The 13536-nt window shown below is 30.2% G+C and overlaps 2 protein-coding genes across 2 annotated transcripts; both read left to right on the top strand.

The window, feature by feature from the left end:
• The first annotated feature begins 2009 nt into the window (after positions 1–2009).
• On the top strand, positions 2010–3195 carry LOC149880234 (dopamine receptor 4-like). Its single transcript, XM_090071044.1, has one exon. The coding sequence runs from the start codon at positions 2189–2191 to the stop codon at positions 3164–3166; it is 978 nt and encodes a 325-aa protein (XP_089927170.1). The 5' UTR covers positions 2010–2188; the 3' UTR covers positions 3167–3195.
• Positions 3196–5386: 2191 nt separating this feature from the next.
• On the top strand, positions 5387–6771 carry LOC149880233 (uncharacterized). The gene has a single exon (XM_090070551.1). The coding sequence runs from the start codon at positions 5472–5474 to the stop codon at positions 6450–6452; it is 981 nt and encodes a 326-aa protein (XP_089926677.1). The 5' UTR covers positions 5387–5471; the 3' UTR covers positions 6453–6771.
• Positions 6772–13536: the final 6765 nt, after the last annotated feature.

The following is a 13536-nucleotide window of genomic DNA, read 5'->3' as shown; positions in this document are numbered from 1 at the left end:
AAATGACTGATGTATATATGCAAGAAATGACTGATGTATATTTATAAATACACGACTGGAATAAATAGTATTTCAAAAGTTGGAAGGGTATATTCGTGTATAAACATATTAAATAACTCGTATGTTGTGTATAAATATATTGCAAATTATCTTTCCGACACCGACTATGAACCAAACATGAATCAAATGTTATATTTTTGACAGAAAAATACGCACGTAGTTTATGTTGCATGTTAATTTACAGGGCGTTCAATAAGTAACGCACAATTTTATTTATCTGTTCCTAATTAGCCAATGAGAATATTTCGAGAATGTTCTTTTTTTTAAGCATATATAAGAAAGGAGCATTTACGAAAGTTCAAACAAGCACGTGGTTCATTAAAAGACCCATTCACCACTCATATCATCAAAAGATTAGTTAATAAAATTGAAGAAACAAGCAGTGTTCTTAACCAGCAGAAATCAGATCGCCCATCTTTAGAAGAAGAACGAACACTAGTTGTGACGGAATCACTTCATCGTATTGCTTTGGAGACAGGTTGCTGCTCCATTTAACAAATTGCAGATGATACTAAAATCTTTAAAACATCCATTCATCAAAATTCATTCATTCATCCATTCATCAAAATTCATTCATTCATCCATTCATCCCTCCGCAAAAAGCTTTAAATATTTCCTTACAAGTTCACCATGCTACAGGAGTTGAAAGCAACAGATTTACCACTTCGACTCCATTTTGCTGATTGGCTGTTTCAAAACAAGGAACTTTTGGACTCTGTATTGTGGACTGATGAATGCCATTTCTATATCAATGGCAAAAAACATACAAACAACTGCATTATATATTATGGTCTAAATAAAATTGAATTAAACAAGCAATTGCAAACATTTCACAAGAAGAAACAGCTACTGCCATCGACAATTTAGGAATATACAATTATTAACCTCCTTATAAAGTATAATTTAAAAAAACCCAATAAAAGTTTATTTTAATCATTTGCAAGAAATAGCCTTGAGAAAATCATTGGCAAGAAAAACGTGCTTCACATTAAAGAAAGGAAATCAATTTTTTCTAACCGTAAAATTAAAACGTTGGAAAAGACTTTTTAAAAAATTCGTAGTAAAAGTTTAACGTCACTTTAAACAAAGCACAAAAAAGAAACAGAGTTCGAATTCACTAACAAAAACGAGCATTGTACATTGATCTATTTCCACAAACTACGGTTTTATGTCTGAACTTCAACAAAGTTGTTTTAACACAGGACCATTTAAGAATGTAGTATAATAATACTTTACATTATAATAAATTATAATTAATTATAATAAATTATATTTTGGCATCCTGGTTTCATCTTTTTACAAACTTTTCGAATCAATTAGTTAATCTAAAATTTGGCGAATTGAATGATTGAATATTTTTTTAATATCATGTCAAAATTTCTTCGCGAGAATATCTTGTTACCAAACCTGAACTTAAACTTATTCAAACTTATTTAAAAACATATCGATATGTTCTGGATACTAAGTTGAATTTTTCCCCTATTGCTGCTAAAATACTTGTGTGAAAATCATTTTTGTAGACAGTCACTATAGTTGTTTGTTTTAAGCAGTTTACTAAAAAAAAATTCGAAGTGCAGTTTTTTTTAAAATAACTTCGATCCCAGTTTGTTAAGACTATTACTGTTTTCCTAGAGTTCGAATATCCTGAGTTCGAGTAGTCTCAACCACATTTTATATCAACCTTAACTATATTTCGCAGCTATTTTGTTATTATTCACTCTGCTTAATTTACAAATGGCGCGAAACCGGATGCAACAACTGCCACCACCTAATCCCCAACCATTTAAGTTAAAAAAAATCATATATAAAGCTAAATTAAAACAATAACACTTCAAAAAATTTACAATTACTCGGCAAAAAGTTATTTCTTGCTTGAGAAAATATTGACATTGTTAAAAACAAACAAAAACTTCATCTGAAGCAAAAAGATAACACTAACAATTTGCGTACATCTAAAACCATCTCATTGACAAATAATAATTTGTATGGCAAAAAAAAAAAAAACTATCAACGTGCTGTGAAAAAAAAAATGTAGTTCGAAATTATAAGGTTTTTTTTTTTTTAAAACCTTAATTTCTACGATAATTACAATTCGTATGGTATTTGAAATATGAGGTGGGATTAAAATATGAATCGAAACGTTATCTATGCGATTCTTTTAGCAGTTTTAAGTGTCTTGATTGTGATCATCAACAGTTTATGCATTTACGTTATCTCAACTTCAAAACGTCTTCTACAAAACCCGCCTACACTTCTGATAACAAATCTTATAGCAACACATTTGGCCCAAGGAGTGATTGTATTGCCAGCATACGCTATGTACCAAGTCTTTAATAAAACGGGTTGGGTTTGTGACAGCTATCGATTTACTTATATGCTCACTTTCTATAGTTCGTGTATAAATGTACTGTTACTAAGTATTGACAGACTACTAGCTATTAAACTTTTAACAGCCTACCGCGTTATTGTAACAAAAAGCCGTGTTAAGAAGTTAATTATAGCGTGTTGGGTATATGTAAGCGGAATTTGTCTTATTCCCTTTCTCCCCTTAAAAAAAGCCAAGCCAACTCTCAACACCGGTCATTGCAAGTACAATCAACCAGAGCTTTGGTCTATTTTAATGATTGTTTTTAATACGCTGCTGCCCTACATTTTTATTGTGTTTTCTTACGTGCTTGTCCGACAAAAAATATATAAAATGCATAAATTTCTAACAGACTCGAGCAGTAAAAACGAAGGCAAACCAGCAAATTTAGTCAAAATTACAAAAACGACAGTTGTGGTGCTGGGGTTAGTTTTGTGTTACGCAATTACCTGGGCACCCTCAATTGTTTACATGCTTGTTCAACATTTAAAACTAGCCCCGTCATTTTTCAACGATAAATTTTATCAATCTGACATTGGAGCAGCATTTTCATTTTCTGTGAAATACGTCAACTTTTTTGATGCAATCGTTGCTCCGATTATATACTGCTTCAATCATGATGATTTTCGTTTGAAGCTCAATAAAATGATGTCTTCATGGAACACTTCTTCAAGTGCAAATGAAATGGATTTTAAAGTTACTTCTTCACAAACAATTGCTCAAGACATAGAAAACTTTTAGCACAATTAAATATAAATTTTTAAATGTTTAAAAGTAATTTTTTTTTTTTATCAATAATAATTAAATAATAAGTTATAGTTGTTTTGAAACTTTAAAGTTTGATACTTTCTTGTACCCGAGTTTTTACTTTTTCACGTTTTTCAAGTACAATCCGTAATGATTTACACTTTATATTCTAAAATAAACACAAATTAAAAAGAATATGATCTGTGAAAGAAACCTATTAAATGAAAAGGGAGGGGTGTATCCATCAAAGCAAACGTTTTCTCATTTTACAAGTTCAATACAAGCTTTTGCTTTTGATATGTAATATTTAAAATGAATAATAAAACCAATACAAGTCCTGAAACAACAAGAGAAGCTATCGAGGTTAAAGGTATGCGAGTCAAATCTAGCATATCTTTCTTCTTAATAAGTTCTCTTTCAAAGCATTTTTAAGCAAAGGATGCATTTGAATGGAAAAAAAATTTTTTGTTTTCTGAAGCTTTTTCGGTTAATCTTTCATTTCCTTTTTTTTTTTTTTTTCTTTTTATCCTCAAAAGTAAATTGTAAGCAAAAAAAATTAAGGGCTCAGGGTCAAGAAACATTTTACAACCCCAAACAATAGAAGTTCAATATCCTTTCCAATTATAAATTTATGCAGCCGAACGTAATGGTTATGTAATCAATAAATTTATGCAGCTGAACGTAATGGTTATGCGATCAATAAACGTTTTTAGTTCCAGTTTGATTTGTTAGACGAAAATTTTTCCGCTATTGAACTAATCTATTTTCCATTAAATAGAAATGCTTTTCAAGAAGATAACCTCATATTTTTTACAAAAACTTATGGTAACCAGGGTGAAACTAAGAAAGCTGGAGAAGAGTTCCACATGGACTGAAGAGTTCCACATAAACCTCTTCTACAGTTAAGGTTGTCAAGCCGCACAAGTTGTGAAGTATTTTGATGAAAACTAATCTAAACGATTTATCGTTAAGGCTGAAAATGTTTCCTAATTTTCTCGACTCCGTCTATTTACACTTAAAGTAAACATTAAAATAATTGTAGTTAATCCAAAAGCGGACAGTAATCATAAAAAAAAAAAAATTTCAATTTTTCACATAGATTTGTTTGTTTTAAAATTTTTCGGAAAATTATATCAATTTACTCCATTCTATTTACACTTTCTTTCTATGCAAGGTTTTTCTTTCAATGATAAATTGAGAAAATTTTTATGTTCCATATGTCGTATTTCAAGTAAACCCCATACTTTCGAAAGAAGCTACGCGACAGTGTTAAATCTTGGTTTTAAGAGGAGAAGGGTGTTTAATGTCAAAATAGAGACAGGTAGGTGGGGGGAGGGGGTTGGAATGAGGTAAACAAAAAACCTCATAAAAGTGAATGTGAGGAGGAGGGGGTGGGTGAAAAATGCACTTTTTTAAGCAAACGCAATATTTTAATGACGCTAATATAGTTCAACGAACGCAAATTGCCACATTTACAGGAGTATATACAACAAACATTTATTCTGCAAGTTGCAGATGAATAAACAATTTTTCTTATCAAATATAACTAAAACAAATATCTGTTGCAAGTAAAAAGCCAACTTCTTACTCAGTGTTTACTGACCAAACAACTTCATTGTTTTAAAATTTTCGAAGATGAATCGCTTTTAATAGGTTAATAAATGCAATCTTATTTGTTTATTTTAGTTTTCGTCTTTTTGAAAGGTATTAATGATAATCTAAAAGTTCAAAAGCCCCTCTGTTTTTCCCCCTCCCCATACTACATCTCATCCCCATTATTTTCAATAAAATCAACCTTTGCTTGTACAATAAAACTCGATTTAAAGCTTCCTTCAATCTCTCAAAAATTAAAAACAAATACAAAACCAAGTTCCCTCGCTTGCACTAAACATGCTAACGAGGTTGGACATAAAACATCAATAGACCAGCCAAAAGTTATTTTTGCTAACAAAAAATATTAATTATAAATAGCATGACTGAGATTTATTTAATAAAGTATTGTGTAGGTTGTTCTTTTCAGAAAAAAAGACACCAAATATTTTAGTATATTGTATAGTGCAACTGTATTTAATGCAATTTTTTAAATCAGGTTTTCTATTCAAGCATATCCATCTGCTGTTTATTTTTTTATTTATTTTTTTTTTTTGTGTCTACGATTTATATAAAACTTTGATTTAAAAATAAAACGACTTTAAAAATTAATTTAATTTAAGAATTTAATAAAATTTTTTGCTATTTTTCTACTGAGCTACGAATACAAAACAAAAATTAAAAGGATCGAAAAGATGAAAAAAAAAAGATGAGCCGAAAACTTGTTTGCGTGATTCTTCTGGTGATTTTATCTATATTTCTCGTAGCAATTAACAGTGTGTGTCTTTGTATAATCTTGGCTTCTAAACGTCTCCTAAAAAGTCCGCCGACACTTATCATCATGAACTCTATTGTTATACACCTAATTCAAGGTGTGATTGTAGTACCGTTATACGCTTCGTTTCAATATCTCGATAACGTGAGTTGGCTATGCAACGGCTATGAATTTACTTATATGGTAACTTTCTATGCTAATTGCATTACAGTGTTATTGCTGAGCATCGACAGACTCCTTGCAATAAAACTGTTAACGTCATACTGCATAACGGTTACAAGAAGCCGTACGATGAAGTTGCTTATATTGAGTTGGGTGTACGTATTGGGGGTATGTATTATTCCTTTTTTTCCTTTGGAAAAATCATTTCGCGATACAAAAGAGTGTAATTACAACCCGCCACAAGTTTGGTCAATTGTTATGTTGATTTTTAATACACTGGTGCCCTACGTTGTAATTATTGCTGTTTATGTGATAGTTAGGCAAAAAATATCTGCGTTAATAAACTTTTCAAGGAAGAGTAACAGAGTATCCAGAATTTCAAGTAACAGAGCATCAGGTCATAAACCATCAAATAATAAAGAATCAAGGAATACGTTAAAAACAACGATGCTTGTTTTAAAATTACTCCTGTCTTGCGCAATAACATGGTCCCCGTCAATATTATACATCATCATTCAACATTTCAATCCGTCTTTATTTCCTCAATCTTATTATGGCTCTGATCTTGAAAGAAGCATTTTATTTTCAATGAAGTACGTAAGCATAGTTAATGGTATTATCGCTCCAATTATTTATTGTATTTATCATAAAGGTCTGCGAATTCAATTGAGAAATACTAACAAATTTAGTTCAAGCAAGAAAACGAAGGAACGCAACTTCAGAGCTACTTTGTTACTGAAAAGTCTCAGATGAATGGCACTCATGCTGTATTTTAACATAAAAAAAAAAAAAAAAAAAATACTTATCCAGCTACTAATAGTCAATAACAACTTTAAGTATAAATAGACATTCCGTAACATTCGGAATATAATATCCGACAATTTTATCTAGATTTATTTAACAGATACGTTTTATATTCATTTCTTATGTGTTCTATCCATCTATTGCTCATATAGTTAATACGAGCTGCTAACAGATTTATTTGCTATAACATGTTTCAAAGTACTTTTAAAGTCAGGTTCTTTCATAATTGAAAAACAATGATATGAACAAGAAAGGCATTTTGCTCCAACTTTGATCCAAGGGATAATTCTATACAGAATTTTTCAAATAACTTCGCGAAATGCCTTTAATATTAAGTTTTGATCGTCAATAATGAACATTGATTCTTTCTTAACATATTAAAATAGTTTAATATCCATCTTCAAAATGTTTTAATGTTTTAAAATTTATAAATTTATAAAAAACCCTTTGAAAACTTGAGTTAGTAAATTTAGAGAACTTAAAAACTTTTACTAAACTTTAAAATAAATGTGAATAAAATCTTTTTTTTTTTTTGGGGGGGGGGGGGGGGATGGGGGGGGGGGGAAGTAGTACACAGAAAAGTACAATTAAAACAAATTCCAGGAATTTTGCAGAAAAATTCCATATCTCAAAAAAAAAAGCTATTGGATGATAAGACCTCTTTACAAACTTTCCAGCATTAACTAAATAACGTTTTTTTTTAAGTTTAAAATAAAATGTTTTCCCAATATAAACAACTAGGTAGGAAGTAAGAAAACTTACAGTATAAAATATAGTAGGAATAATTGCGAGTATTGAATGATAATTATCTGAAATTGATAGAATATTTTGGTCTACAATTTGCGAGTATAATCTTTTGCCACTCGTTTAGCATAATTTTTATGCAGTGTAGGAGTTAACTTGGTAGGTTTCCTTTTCCCGAGTTGTAAATATAACTACCATCACAAAAAAAGTATTCAAATTGCAGACCAGATATATATTACAAGAATGTTCAGTTATGCTACTACATTAACCCTGGTCCGGCTGCATATGTACAAATGTAACTTTTACGATTTTAAATGGCGATTAATTTATTAATTAATTACATAGGGTAAATTCTAAATTCATATAATATTTCATAAAATTTAAGTTTATTACTCTAATAAAAGTTTAATAGAAAAATATTACAACTGTTGTAGTATATTGTTAAAAAAAACGTTGATACAATTGTGCCCTATGTCCCCTGATAATGTTGTAAATTTTTGCCGCTTGTTGAGGGTTAAAGCAGGTGAAAATTGACTTGATGTAAATACGTATTTTAAACTTATTTTTAGTTTAATTTTAAAATTATGTCATAAATTATTAAACTTCAGTTATTTTAAAATATTAAAAAATTTGAATAATCATTAAGGTTTAATCTACGCTTTAAAGACATAATAGATATGTAACTACATAAATAAAGAATATGATTAAACTAAAATGGAAATAAACTTCGGATCTGCGAAGAACGTCGTCAGATTTCCAAATTGGCAATTTTAGACAAAGCTTCAAACACGTTTGATTAGAATTATGAATTAACCAAAAACGTCAGAATTACAAAATAAATATTTCATATATATCTTGGTCAAGATAGCAACTCGACCAAAAAAGCCAGAATTACAACAAGAACAAAAAGTTTAAGTTGGTTTTAGAAAAAGATGAAAAGCCACTTTGATGAACAAAACTGGAATATCATAGATTACCATAATTTAAATCAATGAAATATATATAATTTATAATAATTTAACATAATTGCCATAATTTAAATCTTTGCGGAGAACTCACTTAGTGATCTCTAGTCTCTAAAGGTCGTGATAATGGTCGTTTAAAGAAGTATTATCAAAGTGCGCTTCATGAATGGAAAACCAGTAAAACGTTGTAAAACGAAATCTCAAACCTTCTTCAAAGATCTACAGTTAAAACATTTTTCTTCAAGAAAAACGTTTTAACTATAAGTTAGCCAAGAAAGGCCAGATTAAATTTTACTCCAGAGCAAATGTGTGAGATACTAGCAACCTAAGGCAGTCAAATGTAGGCTGCAATTTTTTGTATTTTGTATATGTAATTTTTACACTTTGCCATACGATACTTTGCCATACCATGCTAATAGTCAACAAGATCAGAATGAGTTTAAAGACAAAGTTATATCTGGGCGAGTCATTCCAGCAAAAGCCGTCCTAGCTTTACTATTAATCTCTGTATAATTTGTTGAGCCAACAGTCTCTGACGTATTAGTAGTAGAGTGCACAATGTTTAGCAGGATTTGCTCAAAATATAGTTTCTTGTTTTCAGCCACTCTTTTCCATTAAGAAATTGACAATTTCTTTTTACCTCAATACCTGCTAAGTGTTGAAATAAAGAATGCAAATTCTTAACTTTTTCGGCCGTTTTGTAACTGTGAAACTTAAAGTTGTAATGCTTCCCCATATGGTAACATCCATTTTACGTAGTTTAAATTATCATCATGTGTTCATCACGTATATGCAACGTGAATTATCAAATGTAACACGTCTGCATTTCGTGTCCCACGTTTTGAGTTTACTAAGAGTTTGTTTACAAATATGTAAGCGCCTTTAAATCAGCGAAGGTCTCTTTTGTTATAAAAAAGTTTACCAAAAAGTGTTGAACGGAAAAGATTTCCTTACGAGCACTTTTGAAACATGTTTTTGCTACCATTTTAAAACTTAATGTAAGATAAAAGTAAGAAACATCTATAAAATATATGATCGAGTTTTTACAAATTTTCTAAACTTGTTAACTCTGAATAATGTTGCTGATTTATAAAGCTTTAAGCTGCACTTGCGCTCAAATTCAAATAAAGACATCATTCTAAAAAATATGTCATACAATAAACCTTAGTTTCACAAATTGTTTGATTTCTTTTAAAGTCTCTAAGACCATGAATAACTTGAGTCGCATAGTTAGCAAGCTGTTCAGTGATGTAGTAGAACAATTGCTGAAACTAATTGCACAATTGTAAAATTACATCAAAGTATTATTGGGAAGATGTAATTGAACTCATCTAAATGGAGGCATGAAATAACGACAATGTAGTTGGGATCAGAATGAGCTTTAAAGTAAAATCATTTTCATGACAAATTTTCATTTAAAACACTTTTTCTTCTCCTACCTGAATATTTTATGATTCTACTTGCATTTTTAATAAAACCAGGTTTTTTTGGCAAAGAGTGCTCTAACACCAAGGTTGCTTGCGTAATATAAGACTGAAAGTTGCTAGATTTATTTATGTGATTCAAGGCACTTTTATTGATGGTTAATATATAGAAATAGCAGATTGATTAAAAAAAGGATTTTTAAAAAGAAAATTTTTTTTAAAAAAATAATAGTTTAGATAATTTCAAAGTAATTAAAAAATTTTATTTTGAAGCCAGTTCTTGACAAAAACAAAAATAATAAAATATGAATAAATTTTTTTTGGTTTATGCTAAAGAGAGAGGTGTGGAAGTGTAAAAGTGTGAAAGTGTGGAAATATGAAAGTGTGAAAGTGTGAATGTGTGGATGTGTGGAAGTGTGGCTCATATATTTTAGCTTTAAGTGTATATGTGATTGATAAAATTAAATTTTTATATAGTGATTTAAGAATTAAATTTTTTTGTTTCTTCAAAATATTAAGTTTTTGGCTTTTGTTAAGTGGTTGTTAATTTCCGAAGAAAGCGAATCATTTACGCAAAAACTCAACTATTAATAATCTTCATTTCCATATTATAGTTAAATTTGGAACGGAGACAGGGGCGTATTTAGAGCCAAGAGGGGGTTAAAAAAACTGTCTGCATTTTTCTTTTAATAAAAATGTTTTGTTATTATTTACTTAAACATTAGATTTCTGACAGAACGAAACAGAAAACTATCAAGTTAACTCTATACTGCAGAAAAATTATGCTAAATGTGTGGCAAAAGATTATGCTCGCAAATAATAGACCAAAATATTCCATCGGTTTCAGACATTTATTATTTAATACTCTCAATTATTCTTACCTTATTTTCTACTGTCTCTCTCTGATTTCTAAAATCTTCCCTAACTATTTCTTGTCATAAACAAATGCAAAGTAATGGGGAAGAGAAAACAGAGACGATTGCTCGGTTCTGTTAAAATAACTAGTGTGTGTGTGTGTGTGTGTGTGTGTGTGTGTGCGTGCGTGTGTTTGTGTGTGTATGCGGTGTACCGTGTAGTGCCTTGCCAACCTACTCGTGACTACCCCCATCAAGAGGGTGGTACTTTGGTTATTTTACTTTTAGCCCCTCACAATGGAACAATAAAGAAATTCAACAAAGTTGGACTATTTTATTTAATAAAGTCAAGGTATAAAATATTTAATAAATTTGTAAAATAAGTTGTAATATATTATTAAACGAATGACTTTTTATAATCTATTTATTCATGTGATCATGATTGAATTTATATTTGTAAAGCTCTTTAAAAAAAAAAAACCCAAAAATCTTCTGCTCAAAGATCCAGGTTTTTACATCTTCTAAATTACATTTCATTAGAACTAATTCTAATGTTAGTGTTAAAACCAAGACGGGTGTTTTTAAATATTTAGTTAGATTTCTTTTGAAAATATAGTTAGCAAGCATGAAAAAAGCAATTATATCGAATCTACCTCCTTATGATTATACAAGCTTAAAGAAGCCACAAAAGAAAAATATTTTCATAAATACGGTTAAATGTATTGACTGTTAGTTGCTGAAAAAAGTATCTATAGTCGCACTTGGTCGCCATTGGCAAGAAACTTAGTGGGCTCTGTTGTGGAGAGCATGAGGAAGTTGATGCGTACTCTTTCTTCCGAACTCTTTTGAGTTAAAATTCTCTTTTCTTGGCCACTATTCTCAATCCGTGTTTCTATTTATACTCGTTTAGCTCTCAAGAAACTACAACTAAAGCCAAATTTGTTTTCAAATGGCGAAACAAAACTTATTAATATCGTACGCAGCAACAGCAGTGATACCAGTAAGACGGAGATTATTGGTTCTAATTTTGATTAATTTGACTAAAACATCACCACAACCACAAACAGCCTTTCAATCGAGAGCAAGCTGAAACGCGAACTTGAGCATGTATTTAAACGAGCATTTAATTGAACATGGTGAGGATGTTGCAAGGCCAAACATCCTCAACTTTTTTCAAAAAAATGAGGCAGATAAATAATTTTTGTAGAAATCAACTGTCGAACGCATATTTTCTCAAATTGGCATGATATTGAAGAACTTTGGAAGCGCTAAATGGTGTGTAAAAACCTTTTGTGATCTGCTGCTCCTCTCTCAACTTGATTCTCGTTACCAGTCTTTTGGAAATTTTTTCGTTGTTGAACTTTACTTTTTAAATATCGTTATTTTATTTTTACTTTTTATTTTTTCAACCTCAGAAGTTTTTTATCGATTGATGATCGATTTAATCAATTGTGAGGTTAGAATTATTTTGTTCCATTTTAAACGTTGGGAGAAATTGAGTTATTAATTTAAGTAAAGTAATAATTACTTTTAAAATACACTTCATTATTATTAACTTTTAAATAGTTTGTTTAAATATAAATTATTTAAAGTATAAGTTGTTTTTTCTTTAAAAAATAATGCTAAAATTTCAAGTAATTTTTACGTTCGGAAAAAAATTAATAACTTTCTTTCAACGTTTGAAATTGGAGATTGAACCAAATAATTCTAACCTTGCGAAATGTTACCAGAAAAAAAACAAAAAAACAACTCACGTGAAGCACCCAATATAAATTTTACTTACAATTATTACTAGACTTGATTTTAAAAAATCATTTAACGTTGGTTATAAAGACCGGCTGCGTAAAATTTGAGCACTTTTTAACAAGAAATATTTGAAATAAAATATCAGTCTAAAATTTCGGTTTTTGTGATAAAAACCGAAATTTTAAAAACCGAAATTTCTTAAAAACCAAAATTTCTTTCCTCCAAACTGCCATTGAGGGCAGTTTGGAGGATTCAGCTCTTTCGGGACGAAAACAAACTCTTTGGCATTAATCCAATCAATCATATGTTTGGCGTAATGATATGAGACAATATCTGACCAGAAGGTGGTGGGACCATTATGGGCCTTGATGAAAGGTGGCAGACGTTTTTGCAAGCAGTCAGAAACGTAAAGTTCCTTAGTCATTGTCTGAGAAGTGATAAACACTTTTGACTTACGGCCACGACTGCATATCGCTTGCCATACTATGAACTTTTTACAGAACCTGTCGCACTTTGAAACTTAAACTTGTCGTGAACACCAAATTGCTTGTTTGAAACATAAAATTGGCGGTATTTTAACTCAGTTTTGACGTCAATGTTAAGGCAGCCAATTTGGTTTGTCATCACCGAATCAAATAATTTTCTAGCTAGTTTTCTGATAGCCAAATTCTGTTTAAGATTGCGAATAGGTGCTTTCCTGACTTTAAAAGACTTCAAATTACAGAATTTACGCACTTTCATCACGAATGATCTTGAAGCTCCGTTTCGTTGAGCTCAAATTCTGTCCGATAGACTAGGATTTTTCTTGAATGATCGCTTTAAGTTCTCAACTAACTTTTTAACAAGAATTCCTTGTTTTCTTCCTGAACATTTCTTTTTTGAATAGTTCCAGACTTCCGGAATTTAGAGACCACACGTTTGGCTGTTGATCGAGGTACTTTGGTTGCCTTTGAGATCGAAGAATATAAAGCGCTTGTAATCGAAATAAATTGTGCAGAACTTTTTTGCGAGCTTTTTCTTATTTAGACGGCATTTTAAAAGATATAAAAAATTTCTTTTACAATCTTTTATTTTTTCCATAGCTAAGGCACATAGCTTTAAATTAAGAAATAAATCGAAACTTTTAGACTGATGTTTTATTTTAAAAATATTCCCGTTAAAAAGTGCTCAAATTTTACTTTGCCAATCTTTAGCTATTGTTCAACTTATCTAATTATTCTTAGAAAAGAAACGTGGAGTACATTTTAGCTCTGACATAATAAAATTGGTGGAAACCAAAAAATTCCGATATCAGCTAATG

This window comes from Hydra viridissima, unplaced genomic scaffold, assembly GCF_058129835.1.
Source record: "Hydra viridissima isolate aposymbiotic clone 2 unplaced genomic scaffold, HvirCarnegie_v1 scaffold_13, whole genome shotgun sequence".
NCBI lineage: Eukaryota > Metazoa > Cnidaria > Hydrozoa > Anthoathecata > Hydridae > Hydra > Hydra viridissima.
Note: the sequence above shows the minus strand (reverse complement) of the source record. Positions and strands in the feature narration are given on the sequence as shown.